Below are 22,544 nucleotides of genomic sequence, written 5' to 3'. Positions count from 1 at the left end.
GATTTGTGTAGTAGGTGTCCAGTGGCACAGTCTTGAAAGGGGTTCAGCTGCAGGACAAATTTAGCTCAAGTCTCTACCCCTCCGGGGCCACCTGTTAAGATTCAGCAAGCAATCCACAGATGCTGTGCTTATAGTTGCCTCAGAAGGCCACACAAGAAACCAAGGCCAGCTGCCTCCAATGTGAGTCTAGGCGCTGCTCAGCAAGGAGCACCTGACTCGCTGAAGACACACCTGGATGTGGCTTAGGTGGGGCTGCGAGTTGAGATAGACAGAGTTTCAGGGAATCCTCTGGGCAGAACAACCTATGTTATCCAGTTTGATGATGACTCAGCTATGGCGGTGTCTTGGCTATAGCGGTGCTGTGTCCTGTGCACTGGGAGTGGGGTAGGGCTCAACAGGGAACAATGGATACTGCCAGCACTTCTATACAGAGCAAGTCTCACCTCGGCCCTCACTCCAACAATGTCTTCCTGTAAGTCCCTGGAGCCCCCTGCACGCAGCCAAATTGGCACTGGTGCTCAGAGCGAGCAGGTTCGGCACTGTGAAAATCCGCTTACGGACAAGGCCCCTTTAAGAGGCGTCTGCTGCTGCTGCTGCGCAACCTCTGTCTCTCTCAGCCACTGAAGACGGGCCAGCCCCACGTCCTCGCTCCCTCTTACCTTCTGCCATTGCAGGGTGCTTTCTTGGATTTCTCCCTAGTATGGTCTGTTCATCAATATCCCAGACAACTTTTTCTTGCTGCTGCTCCTTGTTTCCATCACGACTTTGATTTGGTCACCAGAGGGATGAACAGAGCCTCTATCATCTATGCCATTTTTTTCCCTGCTTCCTAGGTGGTCTCCCATCCAAGTACTAACCAGGCCCGACTCTGCTTAGCTTCCGAGATCAGACGGGGTTGGGCTTGTTCATTTTTATTCATTTTTTTAAATGAATAAAAATCTTGAACAGACTTTTCACAAAAGAAGGCATAAGAATGGACAACACATGCATGAAAATGTGCTTAACATCATTAGCTATCAGGGAAATGCAAATTAAAACCACAATGAGATATCAATTCACACCAACTAGAAGACCAAATGGTGGTGAGAATGTGGAACAACTGGAAGTGTCGCATTGCTGATAGAAATGTAAAATGGTTTAAAGATTTGAGAGAATTGTTGGGAAAGGTTTTTGTTTTTGTTTCAACATTAAAGACACATCTGCCTTGTGACCCCAAAGCTCCACTTTTAGGTATTTATCTAAGAAAAATAAAAATTTATGACCACGAAAAGATCAGTATAAGAATGTTTCTAAGAGCTTCAAACTGGAAATTATCTAATGTTCACATTCACGAAGAGAAGACTGTATAAATTGTGATACAGTCTTATCTTAGAATAGTATGCAGCAATAAAAGAATAAACAACTGATACATGCAACAATATGGGTGAATCTCAAAAACATTGTGTTACATAAATGAAGCCTGTTACAAAACAGGAAGTTCTAGAACGGCAAATTAATCTTTGGGGAAAGAAATAAGAAAGTGATTACCTCTACAGAGAGATTGGAACTAAACTGAAAAGGGACCCAAGATAATTTTGTGAGATAATAGAACTAGTCTATATTTATTTTGGATGACGGCTATAAGGATATATGTGCATGTCAATACTCATAGACATAGACACTTATCAGTCTTTTCTGTTGTATGTACATTATTCTTCAGTTTAAAAATAAAAGAGTATTTGATGCCTCTTTTCAGTGAGGTTCTCTCTATACAGATCAGAGTGGGGATTCACACTGGACCAGTCTTAGCAGGTGTTGTGGGGGACAAGATGCCACGGTACTGCTTGTTTGGTGACACTGTGAACACAGCTTCTAGGATGGAAAGTCATGGGCTTCCCAACAAAGTACATCTGAGCCCCACAGCTTACAGGTAACCATTTATTCATGGCTTACTTTGTCCTCTCTCTTCCAGAACTTTTAGATGGTATAGCAGCCATGGGATGGGGATAATGTAAGAAACCTGTGTTTTTCCTTCCATGCCACACTAGCTTACAGAAGACATTGTGTCAGACAATAAATATTGTTGAGCCTATGCTATAAGATGGTTTTTCCTCTCAAGGAGCATATGATTTTTAGTGCAGGGATTGGCGAATTATAGCCTACAGGCCAAATCCAGTCTGCCGCTTGTTTTTGTAAATAAAGTATTATCGGAACACAGCCATGCTCTTAATGGCTATGGCTGCTTTCACATTACAATGGCAGAGTTGTAACTGTATGGCCCACAAAGCCAAAAATATTTACTATCTGATATTTTACAATTAAAAAAAAAGTTTGCTAACCCTTGGTCCAGTGGAAGAGAGAGAAATATTCACAGATCATTATTTTAAAAGTGTAATAAGTACAATGATAAAGATATTTATAAACCGATACTTAAGTATTGTTCCTTGAGAACTTACAAGAAGTCACATTCTGTCCTAAGTTCTTTTATATATGTTAGTTCATTTACTGTTGCAACTGCTCCCTGAAGATACACATTATCATTATTATCTACAGATGAGAAAAATCGGGCACAAAAAGCTTGGTAAGTGGCCCCAGGTCACAACTAGACTAGGCAGGAAAAGAGCCCAGAGGCAACCCAGGGTATCAGGCTTGGAGGGAATTACAGTGTCTTATGGGAGCCTGGGGCAAAGGTGCCTAACTCAGGAAAGAAATTCTTTGTGGAGGAGGAAATTCCTGAGCTGAATCTTCAACAAAGAGTTCCAGAGTAAGACTTAGCCAAAACTGGGGTTATTAGGAGTGAAAAACAAACAGGACAAACACAGATGTAGAATAAATGCAGTGAACTACAAACAATTTAGCTTTCTGGGGTGGAAAATATGAAGCAGAAAGTGGTGAGAGCTGCATGTGCATTATTGTAGGGCAAGCTTACACTGTAGGTGAGGTAGAGCCCCTAAGGAGTGTGAGGTCAGAGATGTTGGCAAGGTCAGGATTCTACTTGACACTGACTGTTCAAGATTGAGTAAGGACAGATTTGAGCCATCAGTAAATGGGAAGGAGAAGGCCCATTAGGAGTTTGGTTTGAACCAGAACATGGGTGATGGGAATTTGAGGGAAAGTAAAATCAGCTAAACTCAGTAATTGCTAGAAATGAAGGATGAGAAAGTGGGAGGCTCCTCAAATATCTCCTAGGTCTTCACCTTGGGTGACTAGGGCCTGAATCTTACCATCTGAAATAGGACACGAGGGATTCCAGGTCTTAGGAGCAGATATAGACTTGAGGTTTGAATTCTTTGAATTCAAAGGAATTGTGGAGCATCTAGGTAGAGGTACCATTAAATAGATAGATGAAATTTGCAGTGGAGTTGTTAGCTGGTATCTAGATTTGGAGTAAGCAACATATAGGTAGTAATTAAGCCATGGGAGTTGGTAAGATCACAGTGGAAAGAACTAACATTTAAGTTGCAGATAAAGAAGAGCCCATATAAAAGGTGGAAGAAATAGAAAAGAACTGAGAAATTCAGGGTAAGGAACACTCCTGTGGATATTTTTAGGGAGGTGGAATTGAACAAAAATGTCAAATATAGTAGCAGGACTAAAAAATAGTCACCAGAGGTTTGGGGGACACTATCAGAAGTGGTCGTGGTAGAATGGTGGGGCTAGACAGCTGAAGGATAACAGGAAGAGAGCATTTGCTTGAGATTAAAGCAGGAGATAGTCAAGTGACTTTTTGGTTCTTTTTAGGATGAAAGAGACCTTACCATGCTAGTAGGCTGAGAGGAGGATGTGAATAGAGAGGAAGCTCAAGAGGAAGGGGAAAAGTGGATGATGGGGCCAGAGCCTGAGGAGGCAGAAAGGGAGTATGGATGGGGGTCCCTGAATAAGACACCTCATTCTCTGAGATTAGGGAAAATGGTAAGTATAGTCAATGGGGCAAGAAGTTGCTTGACCTCACCTAAAACGGTTAAAATTTCACAGATCAATTATATCACAAAGTAGGAGGCACGGTCAGCTGCTTGAGAGTGAGGACAGCAGGTGCCAAATGGGGGACGGTGAGGAGAGTGGTGAAGGTCCAAAACCCCTGTGAAACTGGCCAAGGACAAGGGAAGGCCGATGCGTGCTGAGATCTGGCTGAGGCAGCGGAGCGTGAATCTGAAACATTGCTAGGGAGCACTGTTCTGTGGTTTTTCTCCAATATCTCTCAGCAGCCAGTATATAAACATTTTGTAGTTCTTCCATAGCTGTCCCTTTTCATGCCCACCCCCCCCACCCCCATCCTCATCTTCTTTGGTTCCCTGGCAGCCATAAATCATGGAGAAGCTTGAGTGGTTAGGATGAACAGGATGTCAACCTTGGGGCATATGGGGTGCTTGGGGAAGATGGAAAGAGGGCCGATCTCTAAGGAGCCTCCTGTTTCAGAACCATGTAGGGACGGTGCCCCCACAAGCATTGGGACGTGGTTGTGTAGGTGTGAGGGCTGCAGTTATGTGCGGTGCGTTGGGGGAAGGAGAGGTGATGGTTGGGTCATGAGGTCTTGGTGGGTGCCCCATGCTCTCCCTCTGCCTTTGGCACCCTGTTCAGAATGCCTCCTCCTTCGAGTCTGCCTCCTTTCCCTACCTGCCTCTTTGCTCTGCCTCAGCAGGCCCTGCTGATGTCTCAGAGTCCCCCTTCCTCTGTTGTGTGCCCTGCGTCCCAGACTTCTCCTCTCGCATTATCGGTCCCATTATAGTCAACTCTCGAGTTACAGACCTGTGTTCATTGCTATCTGGTGCATTTTTCCCCCTCTATGCAGAGCCCTGGAAAATCAAGGATTTGAAATAATTGAGAGAGGCGAAATTGAAGTGAAAGGGAAAGGGAAAATGACCACATACTTTCTGATCCAGAATTTGAATGCCTCAGAGGATGAGATAATGGGGAGACCTCAAACTCTGCTTCATCACAAAGGTGAGGAAAAGAGAGGCCTTGTCACGTGTGTCGAATGTTTTCCCCACTGACAATGTTGGCTGTGTTTAGCGTGGACATTCGGTTGCAGGGTCAGTGTGGGTTATCATCCCTCCCCACCAACAAGCTGGGGCCTTCCGTTTGGTAATAGCTCCCGAGGATCAGTGCAACCATTTTGCCCTGAACACTATTCTCTTGAATCCTGGGTATTATGATGTTCCTTGAGCTGGGCTGATGGACCCAATCTAAGGGCCCCTCAGTGCATTCATTATTAAGGATCTTCCCTGACCTAGACAGGGGCTTTTCCCATCAATCTCTCCTGCAGCTGGGGGATGATTTCTGAGGCTTTCCTCACACACTGGAATCTTCTATTTTTTTTCATTTTCTGCGTGTTTCCAAAACTCTAAAGAAGGACAAAACCTATGACTCACCCAGCTCCAGGAATGACAAGAGAGTGAGTTTAGGTTAAACTCACCTAGTGCTAAGCTGGACCAAGGATCACCATCCGGCTCACGGTGCTCAAAATAATCAGCAGCTGGAATTCAACAAGGGGGTGTCCATCAGCTGCAAGGTGGATCCCACCCACCCCAGGCGGTCAGGACCCCTTAGCAACGACCCCGGTTAATGCTGGGAAATGCTGACCAGAAGGGGAAACCCAGTAGCGGGAGGCAGCCCTTCCTGAACCTCTTAAGCAAACTGGAGAATGACATGGATTCATTGTGACAGGACCTAATCTTTAGCTGCTCCAGGGTCCTGAAAAGAAAATTTCTAATTCCAGAGATTTCTTGTACATAGTTAATACACACAGAATGTCTCTTTGGGACACGGAATATGGTTATTATTTTTAAAATTGGGGCTATACCAATGAAGAGATGGATATTTAATAAACTTTTAAAATTGTTTTCATAGTGTTTTCATTCTAATACCAGCTCGGCTTAGTGTCCCTGTGAGCTGTGATTGGCTTCGGCCACATTTTACTGATGCAGATGCTGAGATAGAAAGATATAAACTAAAAACTTAGAAGTAACTGGATAATAAAAAGCAGGAGCTACCCTCGTTAGAGCTTTTGGTCTCTGAACTTCCAAGGCCCTGGGCACCTTGTCCACCAGCATTACCCTCTCTCTCACCATGTCCTCACTATAGTACGGAGGGGTTCTAGAGATGATAAATAAATATTTTTTTTCTAATTTGTTGTCAAAAATGGGCAAAGTAAAAGGATGGGGAAGTGTTTTGCCACCTGCTCGTAGGAGAGAGGAAGACAGAGCTGGAAGCTTTAGCACAGGACGGGGCAGAATCTTTCTTGGAAGGTGTGCCTAGCTCAAACCTGATACTTCTCTCTCCTATTCCCACTGCAGGCGTTCCCAAACTTTCCAGTTTAAGAAACAGGATTCTAGAACAGGGTCTGGGTCAGTAGACGCTAACCCACTTTCAGTTCTGAGCTGGAAAAACAAAACAAAACAAAAACAACCAAATAGAAATGAGTAACTGAAGACTGTGAGAAAAAAGAGGGAGAGAGGATGAGCAAAGAGGCGGGTGGCCCCTCCCAGACTCTAAACAGTGTCTCTGTGCAGACTAGGGAAAGGCACCCCTTTGAGAGTAGGTAGCCCCAAGACATGGCTTATAATAAAGGAAAGCCATCTCTTCCTCTGGGCTGATGCAGCTGATCCTGAGGCTTTCCTGAAGAGAAGTGGCCTAACCCTGTGTGGACCCGAGAGCTGGGGATCTTGGTCTATTTTCTTTTCATGCTTCTGTACATTTCCCTCTCCTCTTTCTCCACCAGCCTAGGATTTCCTGCAGTGAGCCTCAGCTGTCTGGCTCTGGGGAAGGGGTTGTCTGCCTCTCCAAGCCTGCCCTCCCATCCCCCCTGGAGTGCAGCGCTGGAGACCCCAGCCGGAGCAGGATGCCAGTGCTGACATGGCTTTCTAAGTGTCTAAGCGGCTCGAGAATGTGACCCCGTTAACCTCCAGGGGCAGAGTCTCTCAGAGCCAGTGAAGGAGGAGTGGATTCAGAAACACTAATATGCATGCTAACGCTCTTCTCAAATTGGCCTCTTTCCTCAGATTAGCTCCCAAAGGACACACGTACTGGCTTTTCAGGTGATTTGAGGGAGGCGTGGAAGAAAGACTAAGAGGATGAATCTGAGGTGATTCAAATGTGCTGAGAATTTGTTGCAGCCTGCAGGCGTGTAGCGGGAGGGGACCTCAGCAGCACCCTTCCTGTGTCCGCGTGGGTGAATACCCCTCCCCCTGGCCCCTGTCCACCTAGCACGAAGTTACTCAGGAGGTAACAGGAACAAGAAAAGATGGCGTCCAGGAGAGCTCCTCCTCAAACTGTCCTCCTTTTCCCCCTTTTGTCCTCAGAAGCAGGTGTACGTCTTCTTCCAGGTGGTGAATGCATTAAATGTATTAAGTGTCCTGCAGCTTTCTCAGTAGTAACATTTAACAGTAGGAACCTCTGTCTGTCTGGTCTTTCATATGATGGGAAATGAAGAAATACCCAGGGGCTGCTGACGTCAGAGGCATTGAAGAAAGGTCTCCCACCTCTGCCGCTCACAAAGTCTGCTTGCACATCATTCTTAATTTTCCTTCCCTTCACACTTTTTTGCAGAAGCAAGTACTCAAGGAAGTCAAGACAGCAAAACTGTTGCCGTCATGAGGTATGCAGACAGCCTCCCCCAAAGTGATGCAGCAGATGGTGAGTACGTCAGGCCAGTGACAAAGACCCCCAGTGCTGTGTTGCATGTGAAGAGAATTATAGGTTCAGAGGGATGGTTAATGGGGGGTGGGGAAGCTTAGGGCAGAATGCTTCTGACTGGTTACTCATTATATTTTGAATAAATTTTTTTTAGTGCTCCCACGACCCACTCACCTCACCCCAAGTGTCCTGGGGTGGGGAGGGGGCTGATTCTGAACCCTCTATGCCCTTCTCCCAAAGAATCTCCAATACTCAGAAAAATATATTAGTCTCCATGCATCCACTAAACAAAGTTACTGTGGACACTGTGCCCTCTGTGCATGCCTCCCCTTAATAAGGGATGCTGGAGACTTCCTCGCCATTCCCACCATGTGGGGCTTCGTAGAGAGCTCAGAGCACTGGCACTGCCACAAGCCATAGGCTCAGCGACCCCTCTTCTTCACTTCATCCCTGAAGGTGGTAGGGATGGGAGGTTTCTCTCAATTTATGCCTACTCTTGACTGTCTTGGTGAGCCATTCAGCTCCCTCAAGTGCTGTTCTCAGGACTGACACAGCTGGGTTTGAAGATGGGTCACAAAGGAGTGATGACGGACTGGGGATGGGCCTGCAGAATGAATTAGTGTAGCTGCAGCCCCCACACCTCTCCTTTCTGGCTTTGTGCAGCCACTGCCGCTCTTTCTGTTTCCAGAAACCCCATGTTAAGTGACCCAGATGGAGTTAAGCTTTGAGACAAGGCAGTAGTGTGTTGTTACAGAGGACAACGTCACAGGGATTTCTCAAAAACCATCCCTGGTCACTGAGACAGTTTCATACAACAATGAGACAATCCATGTGAAGAGTTAGAACAGTTTAACAATCTATATAAAGAGTTATCTATTGTTATTTTTATTAGACGAGATCTCTCAGATTGGGTATCACTTGAGCCTTTGGCATTGGGCACTGCCCAGATGCCTGAAGACTTCCCTCTAGTTTGATCCTAGAATCTGTTCAATTTTGGTGAGAGGAGGCAGAGCAAAACTTCCCACATTCTGATCTGGGGTCAGGTGGGATCTTGGATTCTGGGAGGTGAGAAGCTCAAAGTGGACTTCTGCCATAACGTAGAGGCATTCCTCCCTTCCCCATGCCCTGCTTTCTTATAGTTACATACTTCTGACAATGTTCAAGCCTCGAGTAGTCATCCAGTGCTATTACAGTGTGGAATTGCAACGTTCATAGATTCATTTAACAGTGTCGCTTGGAAAACTATTTATCTTCCAGGAATACAGAGGGTTGAAGCTGGGCACTACTGTGGGAACTATGATGTTCCTTGAACTAGACACATGAGGTCTCTGCCTCAGACAGCTTGCATTTTAGTAGAGGGAGACAGACAACATGTAACAAAATAAAAGAGGTCATTTTAGATAGTGATAAATGGTAAGAAAATTAAACTAAGTAATGAAGAAGAGGGCCAGTGAAGGCTTCCGTGAGGGAGCGGCGTTTAAGCTGAAAGGCACGTGAAGGCGGCAGACCCAGGCATGTGGCTATCTGGATAGGGGCTTCCAGGCAGCATCATGCTCCAAGGCAGACATGAGCTCGGCAAGTTCAAAAGAGAATAATAAGAAGGCCCATGTATCTAGAGAGGAGTGGGAGAGGAAGGGAGCAGTAGGGGATGTGGTCAGAGAGGTGGATAGGAGCCTTGGACAGTCTGGCCTTGAGCTTCACTATCCACACACAAAAAGGAGCATGAAGTCTGGGGCAGGTGAGGAGCTGCTGGGCCTCCACAGGGTCATTGGAAGGAGAAAGGTCTTTATCATTGGTATTCCTAAATGGCTGTTCCATAAACAACTCAGAGGGGGAGGTCTAAGAACCCCTTATGCTCCAGGCAGGTGAACAAATTCATGTACCAAACTCCTGCTGCCTGGGGGTCCCTCCACAGGAGAAACCACCCGAGCTGGGCAAGGCTGAGCATTTTGCTCAGGAGGGTGACAGAAATTTCTTTATAGGGACCCTGATTCAGTACCTCTTCTAATTGTTGATTTCTTGGAAGAAAAATCAACACCAACTGCTAGAGAAGGAGAGACAGGCCACCTCACTTTGGTGGGGATGGGGAACTGGAAAGGTGGGGAACTGGCACTTGTTGGTTAACTACTTTGTGCTGAGCATTTTACCTGCATGATCTCATTGGATGCAATAGTCCCCTGACCATTCCCATAACAGAAGTGAGAAACAGAGTTCAGAAAGATTATACGATTTATATAAGGCCCCACAACTAGTAAGTCGAAGAAGTAGAACTTGATCTTCAGGCTTATTTGTCTGGGGCAGACCATGTCCATGCAAGACTTTGTTGAGTAATAGACCAAAATGATTTCACAGTTTCTCCCAGCCATGTTTCTCTCAGATCCTCTGGGCCCCATCGGAACAGATTTCTGATTTTGGGGTATCGTTAGCAGATATGTTAATTGGGAAGAGCTGACACACTGTGAGTGACTGACATAAGGTGCAATGTGAGCCAGGAGCTTGGAGAAATGAGAATAAAGGCAGCTGGACCGTTGACCCTCACTCTAGCTACTCAACCAAGACCTATCAAATCAGAAATTACTTTTAACAGCTTCCCTAGGTAATTTGAGTTTGAGTTTACCATGACACAGGCTTCTTCCTCATCTCTGATGGCTGGCAGCAGATACAGACTTTAACCTTGAAGTATTCATGTCACCTGCTCTCAGGGCCTGCCTTTTCATTGTGGTTTAGGTCCCAGTTCCTGTGAGTTTTCGACAGTAGTGATAATGTCGTGCTTAGCTCTGAGGTAGGCGAAGGCTGCCAGAGGGTCACTGCAGAAGCCCCCACTCTCACCTCCAGCCCTAGGGCCATTATATCTGCCTCCTATGTGGTTGTGATTATAGAAAACTGTTTCCATCAGTAGCCAAAACCTGTCAAGACTAAAGATTAAATGGCTGTTGGATCTCACTTCCTCAGGTATCTATCTGCTTGTTTTCTGGACTCTAGGCAGTGGGAGGACATTTCAGGCTCAATTCATTGATCATATCTTCCATGAACCTTACTAGGTTATCACCTAGTTGACAAACTTATGATGGTTTTCCAGGGGCCTTTCCATCTGACTTGGCTCCCTGGTGTGCAAAGCAGGTGCTCCCCTATGTGGACTCTTGCTCATGAAAAAATACCTCAGAGCCTTGGCAGCACACACAGCTGTGGTGGCAAGGAGCATACCACATGGACCCCTCTCTGAGAGCCAGCTGAGATGTGATGCTCTCCCCTTCCTCTCGCTCTCTTTAAAAAGGAAGCCTCATTGAATGCCCGGGAGGCCAAGCCAGCGTTTGTCTGCAGGGCAATAAGAAGCACTCCAGGGACCCAGGCCTGCAGACTGCACCCAGGACCTCATTTGCACTTCAATAACATGCTTTTCTTTCCCTCCACTATGTATTTGGGTGTTAGATGTGTCAGTGGAAAAACTCCCCAATGCAATTAAACGGGAGTATTGAGCCAGAGTGAAATCAGTGTGTGTTGACTCAGATATTTAAGCAACCATCTTTCAGTATTGACTAAAAAATTGGCCTTCCAGCTGTCCCTGCTGGCAGGCTCTACTGGCATCTTGTCAGACCCCTGTTCATGTGTTTTTTGAATTTCCACTTGCTTCAACTTGTCTCCCAGTGATTACAAGAATAGGTGCCAGGCTGACCTGTGTACAGCACTTAGGTAAGTAGCCCTGGATTCTCTCTGTGGGTGACCCCTCCTTATAAATCACAGGCAGAGGGTGTCCACTTGCTGGGTTCATGGCAGGTTAAGTCAGTATGGAGGACTTCTTACACCAACTTCTAATTGTTCCTCTGGAAAACATTAGAGGCAAGGGTCTCTCTCCTGACTGAGCTCAGGGTTTAGTGGTCCACTTGCTGGGGGCAGTTACAGATTTGTCCAAATGGGACTCTACCTTCCCAACAAGAAGAACTTTCCTACCATTGGCAATCCCCATCCATGGGTGATTCCTGGATGGGTTTGTGGTCCGTTATTGTCAGATCCGTGCCCCTGACCTTGCAGTCTTGACAATACAAGCGCTTTTCCCGGACTTGTCCAGTGACCTGGGGTCCAGCTAGAACCAGATTAAGGAGCCTGGGCCCCTAGTCATGGCCTTTCAACAGCCTTTCTGAGGACTTCATAAGTATGGCTGTCAAGCCCCCCTGATCTTTTTTACTTGGAGCTGATGCATGATCGGTTTTTAACCTTGGGCTTTCTAGAAGTTGAGCTGTTAACACAGCAATGTTCTATAGATGGAAGCTCGCTTCATTTTCCTCATCACAAAAGCTGAAGTCATAGAGTGCCTGCTTTCCGGGGTCGCTTTGAGGAATATATAAGATATTATGTATCATCTGAAAACTATAAAGTGATGAAAACATGTCGGGTATGCCAACCGCTTAATCACTTAGGGACCCTTTTGTTGGGAATTCATTCACTTAACAGATGCAGCAGTCTTGGCACAAAACTATAAGAGGTGCTATAGGGGTTTAAAAAAAAATAAGAATGATCTGCTGCCCACAGGGCCTTTAGATCAGTAGGCAGAAGGAGATCCGCCAGCTGAGTGCAAAGTGTCACAGGGCCAACGGCGAGCACAGGCGATGCTGGCTGTATCCCGAGGACGTGGAAAACCTCTAGGAGAAGGTGTAGGGGATGAGGGGATGGCGGGAATGGGTACAGTAAGGATGTGGCCTCTGCTCTGATCTCTAGGGAAAGCAGGGGCTTTGGAAGCTGGAGATCTCGTCCTCCAGGGTGTGGCCTCTTTTGCCTAGACAGACATAGGAGGCAAGGGGATGGGTGATTCTAGAATGGTGACCCCTCCTGAAACCTGGAGGCTCCATTGCACCCTTTTTATCACTAGGATAAAATTCTTTCTCTGGTGGAGTTTTCCTCCAAAAATATCACTCCTTTCTCTGTTCACCCTTCTTGTATGGTCAACCTGCCCTTCCCCCAGAGCAGGTAGACTCATTATAAAATTAACTCGGATGGAACCAAGTGGAAGGAGATAAATTGTCTTCACACATGGAGACCAAACAGAGTAAAGACCAGGACAGGGACAGGCTGAGAGGCTTGGAGGGACGGGGCACCCAGCAGCAGGCCCTATGCTGGAAAGTATCAGGACAGGTGAATCCTGGACAACTGAGACAACCCGACCGAGATTCTGACTTCAGGCTCAAGCCAAGCCCCCAGCCCCAGTCATGGAGAATCACTATTGAAACCAAGATGTGGTTTCCCATATCGTATTCTATCTAGGAGGTTAGAAATAGATTCAGAAATGCAGATAAGGAATTATTTTAATTGCAAATGTAAGAATTCCTTCTTGTAACCCCAAATCTAATTATTTATGACTCGCAGAGCCCTGCAACAACAGTTGGGCAACCACCCAAATCCCACCTATATTTCTCGAGGTAACAGCATTCCCCATACTTCGTGTTGCACCACTACACTCCCCAAGTTCACATTTGAGAGCATGGCTCACATGATGATTGTTTTCCAAAGAGATTTCTTCTGCGACCACTCATTTACTCTGTTTTTAATCTATATTGGAATTGTTTCTGTGCTGTTTTAATTCTTTACTGGGCTGTGTTGGTTTGCTCAACTAAAGATAACTTATTTGTTTATTTACGCTATAGAAGGAATGTTTAATTATTATTCTTAAAAACAGAAAGTGCGGATAAACCAAAAGAAGATAACAAAAGCACCTGTAATTCCATCGCCCAGAAAGATATTGTTAAAATCGTAGTGCCTATCTTCCTAGACTTGTCTGTGTGAGGGTGCATGCATATGTGTGTACATATATACCTTTTCTTACAAAATTGAGATTATCACACGTACACTGTTTTGTAACTTGGCAGGTCATGAATTTCTTACCTTTGAACATTTAAACACATTTCGAAACAGAGGAGGGAATTTTTAAAAAGGCATAATGTGCTTGACATGGTACACTCATTTCCCATGTGACTTGTGCTGCCACACAACAAAAGCCATGTTTACTTTGTACCAAAAGCGGAAATCCAATTATCATGACCGTCTTCTCATTCATGACACATCTGTGGTGACCCCGCTATTCTGTGATTCCTGAAGTTTCCTCTGAATTTTCCAAGACAGGTTAATCTCATTCCTTTTAGCTTTGGTGTTTAGGTTATTCCAGGTGTCTAGATATTAGTAATCCATGGAAGATGTACATTTCAATTCTGAATTAATCAGAAAACCTAATTAGCTATAATGCTATTTTCCCAAGCTGCACAGTAATGAGCATTAACTATATGAAAATGATGGTGCTGATAGAGAGTTGTGAGCCACAGTCTTGTGGGAATGAAAGATGATGTATGGGAATTCATCTCAAGTAAACAAGGAAATTCTTCTACCATCTGGATTGTGGAATTAGATTGGGGTTAAAATGTCAAATATATATGTATAGAAATTCCAAGAGAGTCTTGTAATTCTGTGCTGGCCACGTCTTTTGTGAATCATCAGGAGGCAGCGACTCAAATCCCTGGAGTCGTATTTGGCCTGTTCGGCTTTCGATAAACCATCTCAGTTCATTGCCCAGCACAGTCCTGCCTGGTCATCTTTTTTCTCCCTGTTGGTCAGAGAATTTTTCCTCAAGGAGAGAAAAGGGAAAAAGGAAAATGAGTTTAATAGGAGTACAAGAAAAATAGGAGTAGAAATGGAGAAGGAGGCCCACAGATAAGATATGAGCGAGAACATGAAAAATGGCCAGGTTACAAGAAAGAAAATGTGTTGAAGAGGTAAGATAAATGAGTCAGCAATCCACAAAGCTACGTGGACAAGGTCTGGAGAAGTTAGAAGGAAGAAAAATATGAAAAAGTGTTGAATGAAGGGGAGACGAAGAGATCTGAGAAATATTACCTTCCAAAATTCTTTGTGAGAAGTTAAGCCAGAAAAGAAATTATTCGCCCTGGTTACACAGAAACCCTGTGCTGTCTGGAGGCGGGAGCACATGGTCCACAGAGCCTGAGTGTCGCTAGGTGACGGGGTGAAGTTTTCCTTTGCTACATTTCCTCCTTTTTCTTTTTCTTTTTTTTCTTTTTTAGCAACTCTAACCCCTTTTGGTTCAGTTTTTATTTTTGTTAGGGGTAACCCCCACTTTTGGTACAATTACAAAGTCACAAAACAAATAAGTTCTGGGATCATAGTACTATTTCGTAGAGATTTTCTCTCACAGGTTCTTGTAATGTTTCTATGAGCTGAGTGAGAGACAGATGTCTTGTTTAGCATCCTTTTACAGCTGGAGAAACTGAGGCATGGGGAGACGTTAGATGGAGCACTCATGGGCAGTTAGCCTGGAGGCAGATAGCCATATTTTCTCAATAGGAAAAAAATCACATTTCTATCTATAATCAACTCCTTTTTCTTTTATTTGCAATGATACCAAAACAAAACTGATCTCAGACTTTACAAACATACTGTCCTTATCAGTTATCCTGCTTGTTTCCATCTTTGAAAAATTCAATTCCTTTTAAAGGTATAATAGTGCTTACATCTCAAAGAAAAACAATACAGTAATAAACTGTAATTGAAAATGAAAAGAATAAAGAGTATTTGGAGTAATAAAGCTAGTATAGAATTAACAAAAAACAAAAACTAAAAACCCCTATCTGAATAATTAACAATTTTCAAAGATATTGCTGAGCATGAATTAGTCTTTGGGGGGTGGCGGTGGGAGTGGGGAAGATGTGCTGTAGTGCTCAATGAACATGTAGCTAATGAAAGCTCCACTTACTCAACTCCAGTTTGGTCTTATCCTATAAAACTGCACATTTGAGTGTTTTATGAACTGTGTTTCCTTGTCGGATTAGCCCCAATTAATGCATGAGCTAAATACTGCATATGCATCACCACCTGGAGTTGCCCCAGTGACCTGGCTCTAGGTGTCCCAGGAGCTCCCTTCTTTTCCCAAAGATCTTCCTGAGTTTTTACCTCATTCGGGGCCTGAAGCTTGGAAGAGACTGGGGAGAGGTTCCAGCGGCCCGGATGTTTCCACGTGTGTATCATCACTTATGTTCATTCATGACCAGTACATTAGCACATTGAGCTTTGACTCAGTCTAATTGTTTGTGCTGAAAACTACTCACTGCTCTTTGGTCTTCAGACAAAGTTAATCACTGACCCAGGTTCGGGAAGATGTCTGAGGCGCTAACAGCCCCTAATGGTGAAAGAAGTCATTTGTTCATTTGAGAACAGAGGGCTAAAGATAGAAGCCCTCCTGCATTTCCTGATTTCTAGAACAGTTGCCTCAAACCTCATGCGTAAGCTTCTCTGAACTTGAATGTCTCTGGAACAATGATTAGTGTAAAACACATGAGAACGATGACTAAAATCTAAGGTGCTAACCTTTCCAAATGAAGCTGCAGGGGGAGCGGGAAGCAGAGGCTGTGTCTTCCGTGCAGGCTGGTTTCCACTCCTTCTCTGAGTCTTGCTCCTTCCCTCACAGTCCCAGTGGTCGTGCTTTTCCAGCGCCTTCTCCCTGGGCTCCTTTCCATATGTAGAAATAAGAATCAGCATCTTTGAGTTTGTACTCTACGTGGGGCACTGCATTAATCACTTTGCATAAATCATCTAATTTAATTATCACAGCAACTGTGGGAGCAGGTGTAATCATAATCAATTTCCCCGCTTTTCAGATGAGGGCAAATGAGGCCCAGACAGGGTAAATTAGGAGCAGTGGCTGTGCTGGGCGCGAACCTCAGCCTGTGTGACATGATGCTCAGACGTCTTAGGCATTCACAAAGCAGCAAGTCAGGAGGTTCAGTGCTGTTATATGAGTTACACACAAGTAAAGGTGTGGTATGTGACCAAAAACATGGCACGGTATGGGACAAAAGAACTAATATATCAACAAGGCTGAGGTCTGTGTGTGCCTTCTCTGCCTGGGCGGTGAAGACATGCCCATGCCCAGTGGGGAGGGAAGGAAGCCCCTAGGGCCCACGCTATGTTTTCTGGGGCCTGGCTCAGACAAAACCCCTGACTGCAGAGACCAGTCTGAGGCCTGTCTGATTTGCTCACCTCGTTGTCTTTTTTCAGCTTCTGACAAATTAACACCTGAAGGGAGTCCAGTGGCCAGGCAGGACTCTATGGAGGCAGCTGACGGACAACCATCTTCAGATGAGACAAAGGCACATCCCTTGCCTAACAACACCCTGCCCTCTGGTTTCTGTGCGCTGCTGTAGCAGAGGGAAAGTGAACTCCTCGGCTTGGTTTTTTTCCCCCAGTTTTATGGAGACAAAGAAAAATAATTTCTTTTCATTTCTCAGCTCAAAACTTCTTAAGCTGTGTCTCTTCCTCATTGTCCCTTTGAGAATAAAAGTCTAGAAATGAAATACAATCTTGACAAGTTTGGAAAATGTGCTTTTACATTCTCAGTTCAAAGCCAACCCCTACACTTAGAGATTTTGGGTCTTGCTTGTTCTCATAGATCACAAATTCGGCTGTGGGGCCTCTTCCTGTTTTCTTCTAGCAGGAGTGAATGCCTTTCATGCTCTCATCACTATGACTCCACTGAATCTTTGCCTCTGGGCAAAAGCCCCAGTGGCTGACTTCAGAGGACACCCTGACCTCGGAGCTCATCATACCCGGTGTCTTGTTTTAAATGATGCTTGGGGTGAGGGGAGGGCCAGAGGGAGAGGAGAAAAGAGACCCAGACCCTCAGTTTATAAATCACCCCATAACACAGTCAGGATGTGAAAGGCACTCAGCCAGGGCTTGTGAAAGGAAATAATTTTCATTCCCAGCCCTGGAAATTACATGAAGCATTCCCTGGAGATGTGCTGAAAGGAAAATGGAGCGGGAAATGTGAAAATCACGGGAAGGGCAGAGTTAGGAGGGAGAGGGAATCAAGGCAGAGCACAGCCGGACACCCAGGTCCCTTGGCTGGCACAGAAAGCTCCTGCGCTGCTTCCAGCCACAGGCGCGGAAGCATCTTCTGCAACGGGGAGCGTTGGAAATGTTCTCTGAGGTGCGCAGGGGAGGCGGAGACGTGGGCTATGGACCACGCGTCGGCACTTGGTGACGGTGAGAAAGACGCGGCGTTTTTTGTTTTGTTTTGTTTTGTTTTGTTTTACCTAAATAATAAAATCTTAAGGGAACATAATTTTCTAATTCATCCTTGTTAGGACCTTACTTGTCTCAAGAGGCATTAACTGTCTTTCGGCAATTCCCAGGAGAGCATGGGCAGGACCTGACTCTGTCCCAGCCAATGCCAGGGGCAGAAGGTAAAGAAGGAAACAAGTGTCGAATTCCTTGTTTCAACCTCTAGACAACAGCAACTGGTCTTGGGTCTAGAAACAGGCAGATGCGAGCAGGAGTTCCGCAGGTCCACATCGACCAGGATAATACAGTGCAAAGTGCAGGGTCAAGAGATGTGGTTCTTGTCCTGAGTACACTGCCCGATGTCTTGGTATCTCAGTTTCACCAGTTATAAAATGGGGTTAGTGACAGCTGCCCTACCTTCCTCACAGGTGGTTTTGTTTGTTTGTTTTTGGTGAGGATTCAGTGAAATACAAGAACCCACAGAGAAATATGATACAGTAATCGTAACTACTAACATTTATTGACCACCAACCACGTGCTAGGCACTGGCTTCGCATGCATCACATGTTATTTCTGCTCCTGGCAACAACCCTGTAATAAGACAACCCTTTCACTTACTTGACAGACAAGGAAACAGAAATTCAGGGAGATTTGGTGGCCTGAGATCACACCACTGGTGCTGGTGAATAGCTAAACAGAACACATGCCACTCTACGTTATTACATCGAAAAAGGCAAGAACCTAGAGGTGTGGAACCTGAAGCCAGGTAAAGCCAAGTTTGAATCCTGGCTCTACCATTTACCAGCCATGTGCATTTGGAAAAGTTGCTGAACATCTCTGTGCTTCAGTGTCCCCTTTTTAAAACAGGAATGATCAGAGGACATGCCTCAGAGGGGTGCCATGAGGGTGCCATGAGGGATGTCATGAAATAAACACGAACCACTTAGAAAAGTTATGGACACTTAGTAAGCCCTCTTTAAATGCTTTTTTAAAAAATGCTTAAATTTTTATTTTTTAAAAACGCTCCTATTAAGTGGTCTTCCTGCTAAAGTGGGGGCAAGCAAAGAGGATTTAGCTCACGATTCTTGTTATTTTCCCTGTATGCTTTCCTTCAAAATCCTCCAGCTCGGTTTAGAGCAAGAACCCAACCCAGGACTATGAACTCTGTTGGGTGGTAGCATTGCCTGAGAGATGAAGAGCAAAACACTTGTTTGGTGGAGTGGCAGCTTTTTGTTTTGTTTTTGGAGGGAGAAGAGCGGGAGCCTGGGGCTTTGGCTCCCAGCTGGCAGCCTGCTTTGCTTCCTTGGCCCCAACAAAATATGCCAGTTTAATGCTCAGCTATACCTAAGACTGCCAGAAACTGTAAAGCAGGTGCCCTAGCCCTGGTTGAAAATGGAGAGGATTTTGTTCAGTGTTTCTTATGGTTGAAATAATTGTTTCCAACTGCAAATGAATGACTGCATCCGGCATTTGGTATCCCTCTAGAGCCTACTATTTACCCTTTGGAGTAAACAGTGGTGGAGACAAACTTCAGGTGCCCAGGAAACCTTGCCAGGCCGCCGTCAGGCTCCGTGAACCTCTGGAACTCCCAGGGAGCATTCTTTCTTGGATGCGCCCCTCTGGGTTGGAGCCCTCAGGAGCCCCAGGCCAAGCTGGGCTGTGCGAACACCCACTAAGAGGGCAGAGTGGCTTACAGGACACCAGCACTGCTGCAAGCGCTGTGCTCCAACGCCCACCTCTGCCGTCTGCCTGACTTCCCCCAGCCAGAGGTCTGGCTGTCTCTCCAGATAACAGACTTTTGTTTACAGCAGTGAATTCTTTGCCTGGCCCGTAAGGCAGAATGTCTCCAGAATGAGTCCCCTCCAGGCTTAGGACCTTCGGGAGAGGGACTCTCTCACACCAAAAACCGGTTAGGTTCATTTTGCCGGGTGACCCTGTCTGGCTCCAGCCGCTTCAGCTCCCTCCACCCCAAGGCTCAGCCCAGGGGCACATCTGATCCAAGCAGATGATCAGTCTCGCTTCTGACCTCATCCAGCAGGCCAAAGACTATTATAAACTCACAGACCTTCAGCCCATTAAGAGAGATGGAAATTTTCATTAGTAAGAACTTGAAAACACTGTCCAAGGTGACCCCAGAGTTTAATTCCATGGCTTCTACAGCCGGTGCTGCCCCACCTCCCAACCTCCCACATACCAAGCCTCCGGAGGTAGAGTTCATGGATGTAGGTCGAGACGGTAAGGATATGTCAGGGTGCCCCTTTGCCTGCCCTTCCTTCCTTTGTGGACATCCGAGCCCCATTTTTAAAATGCTCGAGCCTGGCCCGGGGCTGGCATCTCACCCCTTCCCTGGGCTATGACTGGCTCATTCTTTACAATGCCCCAACCTCCCCCCACCCCTCTTTTTTCACCCTTTCTTCTTTTCCAACTTTTCTTCAGCTCTAGTTGTATGTGAGAGAAAGAAGGCAAATCATGTGCCTGGCTGAGGAATGAGATCATTTCTCTCCCCTCTTAGCAGGCTTGCTGTCTGCTGGTCGGGGTGACTGGAAGAAAGCAGGAAAGCTCCATTTCCACAGAGAGCCATCTGGCTCCACCAGACTCACACTGATGCTAATTTGTTGGTTTCTTTTTCTTTATCCTTTCTGTTGTTGTTGTTCCTAAGGAACACTTCACTGCAGCTGTAAACTCAGACCCAGTCCGTCTGAAGGCAGGGGTTCATTTGGAGCACATACTTATTACAGCATTATGCCCCCAGCACCCCTGTCCCCTTATAGGTGTCAGGACCTCATTGTTATCATTGGTGGGTCTATGCCGTTGTAATGTCAGGGCTGTACTTTCAAATGGAAATCAGGCAATTATGCTCCACATGGAGAAATCTGACAGATGCAGAGGTTTTACACCACTGGCTGTGTCATGGGGATAAAGGCGGCCAGTGCTCCCAGGGGATGGTTAAATAAATAGAATATGTTTCAAGAGCACACACACAAAAAATCCAGGAATAATTAACTGCGTGATGAGAGTTCATAGATCCTGTGGCTGTTTAACTTCAGAATGTGTTAATGATATGTCAATGAACTGCTTAACTCATCCTTGTAAAGGCGTCATTAGAACCTATTACAATCTGCATTCAAACAGAGGCAGACGCTGCTCTGCGCATCTGTTTTCCAGTTTCCAAATGCAAAGCTTCGGAGTATTTTAACTTGTTTTGCTTCCCCCACATTGCAGAGTCGGGGTGAGGGAGGTGGGGGACTCCATTGAGCTTAAAGAGAAGAATGGCTGATAACAGCCTGATGCTCCCCTAACAGAGCAGCTTCCTGTTACCACTCAGTGTTAGGTAAATAGGTGCTTGTGCAGGAAAATATAGCAACAGTATCACGGCTATTGGCTGAGTATTTGTTATGCGCCAAGTGCTGGCCAAGTGCTGGCCAAGTGCTCTAGTTCTGTGAGTGTGAGGCAGGTACTATTATTATCCACATTTTATAAACAGGGACACTGGCACCAGAGGTAAATGGAAAACCTGGGTTTTAGATCTAGCCTTGCCTGACTCTGACCTTAGCTCTCAACTGCTGGGTTGCACCCTAATGTTTCAACAGATAATAGGAAGAAAGATATACACTTGCTCATTCACTATTTATAATAAAGCACCCTATGTCAGACACATATAGTTTGAGCTAAACAAGAGACCTAAATAAAAGTTTAAACTTAAGTTTTTTCCTAAAATATACAGCTGTTTAAACAAAGGGTTAGAGCCTGAAACGTGCAGTAAGATTCAACATGCAGTGTGTCCAAAACTGGGTTTATATTAGCTTACATTACCAAAAGGTAGGGCGCCCCCAAACCCTGGCCATTTCTCTCTTCTGTTACAGAACAAAAAACTCAGCAGGCTTTGGTTCGTGCCTTTGGACTTTCCCAGGTCCCAAAATTCCCTATTATGCAGCTGCCTTGGACTCCACGAAAGCTGATGCCTATTAGAATCGAGAAGAAAGGGAAGACATTTCATCTCTCAGAAAAAGTATTTTTAAACTAAGCATAGGACAAAGTAAATAAAATGGGTTTACATAGGAATTTTTAATGTTTTCACAGATAGAAAGTCCATTTGAAAGTCCACGAGGCCCTTTTTACTGAGAGTACATTAATCAAATAAAACTAGAGGTTTCAAGAGACAGAATGTCTATTAATTTGCTACTGACTAATAAACATCGGTTGCACACACAGCACCCTCCGGTCATAACTTGTTTTACCTCACCGAGGGTGGAAAAACATTTAAGGAGATTCAAAAACTTTTAGACCATCAGCTTTGTTTTATGTCAGGAAAGAATTAAATTTCTGCTTATGGAAAAATTAGTTTGAGTTTTTTCATCTCTCTTAACACATTTGTTTGAAAATATTAGAATAATAAGCTTGCATTGTAGAAATAAATATCATTAAAGTATAAGTTTCATTCAAGATCTTAATTAAAAAGGATTGAAAACACGAGTGATGATTACAAAAGAGACAGAAGTCACGAATCACTCAAGAATGGATCACTCCAGAGCTCAGCAAAGCAACAGGAACATCCTCCTGCCGGCGGGGCCAGCGATACTGACTCACCCACCGATGGGGCAGAGCCCTGCTCAACAGAGACCAAGGGCTAATGACGTGAGGGAAGAACATTGGAGCGAAGAAAATGGGAAAAAACAGTTAAAACTCAGAAATTTAACAAATTTTAAATCAAGAACTAAAATAGAGGTTAACCTCAAAATCTATGTCATGACTCATGTCATTCAATCGGTTATGTCCATGATGTTATTAGCAGATAATATTTTTCCACAAAGAGTTTTGTTTAACAACTTCATGATAAATCTTTATCCATCAAAAAATATTTTAAATTAAGAATCTTA

At 45.0% G+C, this 22,544-nt stretch overlaps 1 protein-coding gene across 1 annotated transcript in view; it reads left to right on the top strand.

Annotated features, from left to right (window-relative positions):
* The window catches only part of LOC120583871 (guanylate cyclase soluble subunit beta-2-like), a 78,040-nt gene extending 60,888 nt beyond the window's left edge, over positions 1 to 17,152 (top strand). Inside the window, exons 13-16 of the mRNA XM_039839404.1 lie at positions 1,755 to 1,909; positions 4,769 to 4,920; positions 7,525 to 7,611; positions 16,663 to 17,152. Of these exons, the coding sequence (XP_039695338.1) occupies positions 1,755 to 1,909; positions 4,769 to 4,920; positions 7,525 to 7,611; positions 16,663 to 16,808 (540 nt within the window). The 3' untranslated portion in view covers positions 16,809 to 17,152. The remainder of the gene's footprint in view (positions 1 to 1,754; positions 1,910 to 4,768; positions 4,921 to 7,524; positions 7,612 to 16,662) is intronic.
* Positions 17,153 to 22,544: the final 5,392 nt, after the last annotated feature.

This window comes from Pteropus medius, unplaced genomic scaffold (genome assembly GCF_902729225.1).
Source record: "Pteropus medius unplaced genomic scaffold, Ma_sr-lr_union100, whole genome shotgun sequence".
Taxonomy (NCBI): Eukaryota; Metazoa; Chordata; class Mammalia; order Chiroptera; family Pteropodidae; genus Pteropus; species Pteropus medius.
This window is presented reverse-complemented; position numbering and strand designations above follow the sequence as displayed.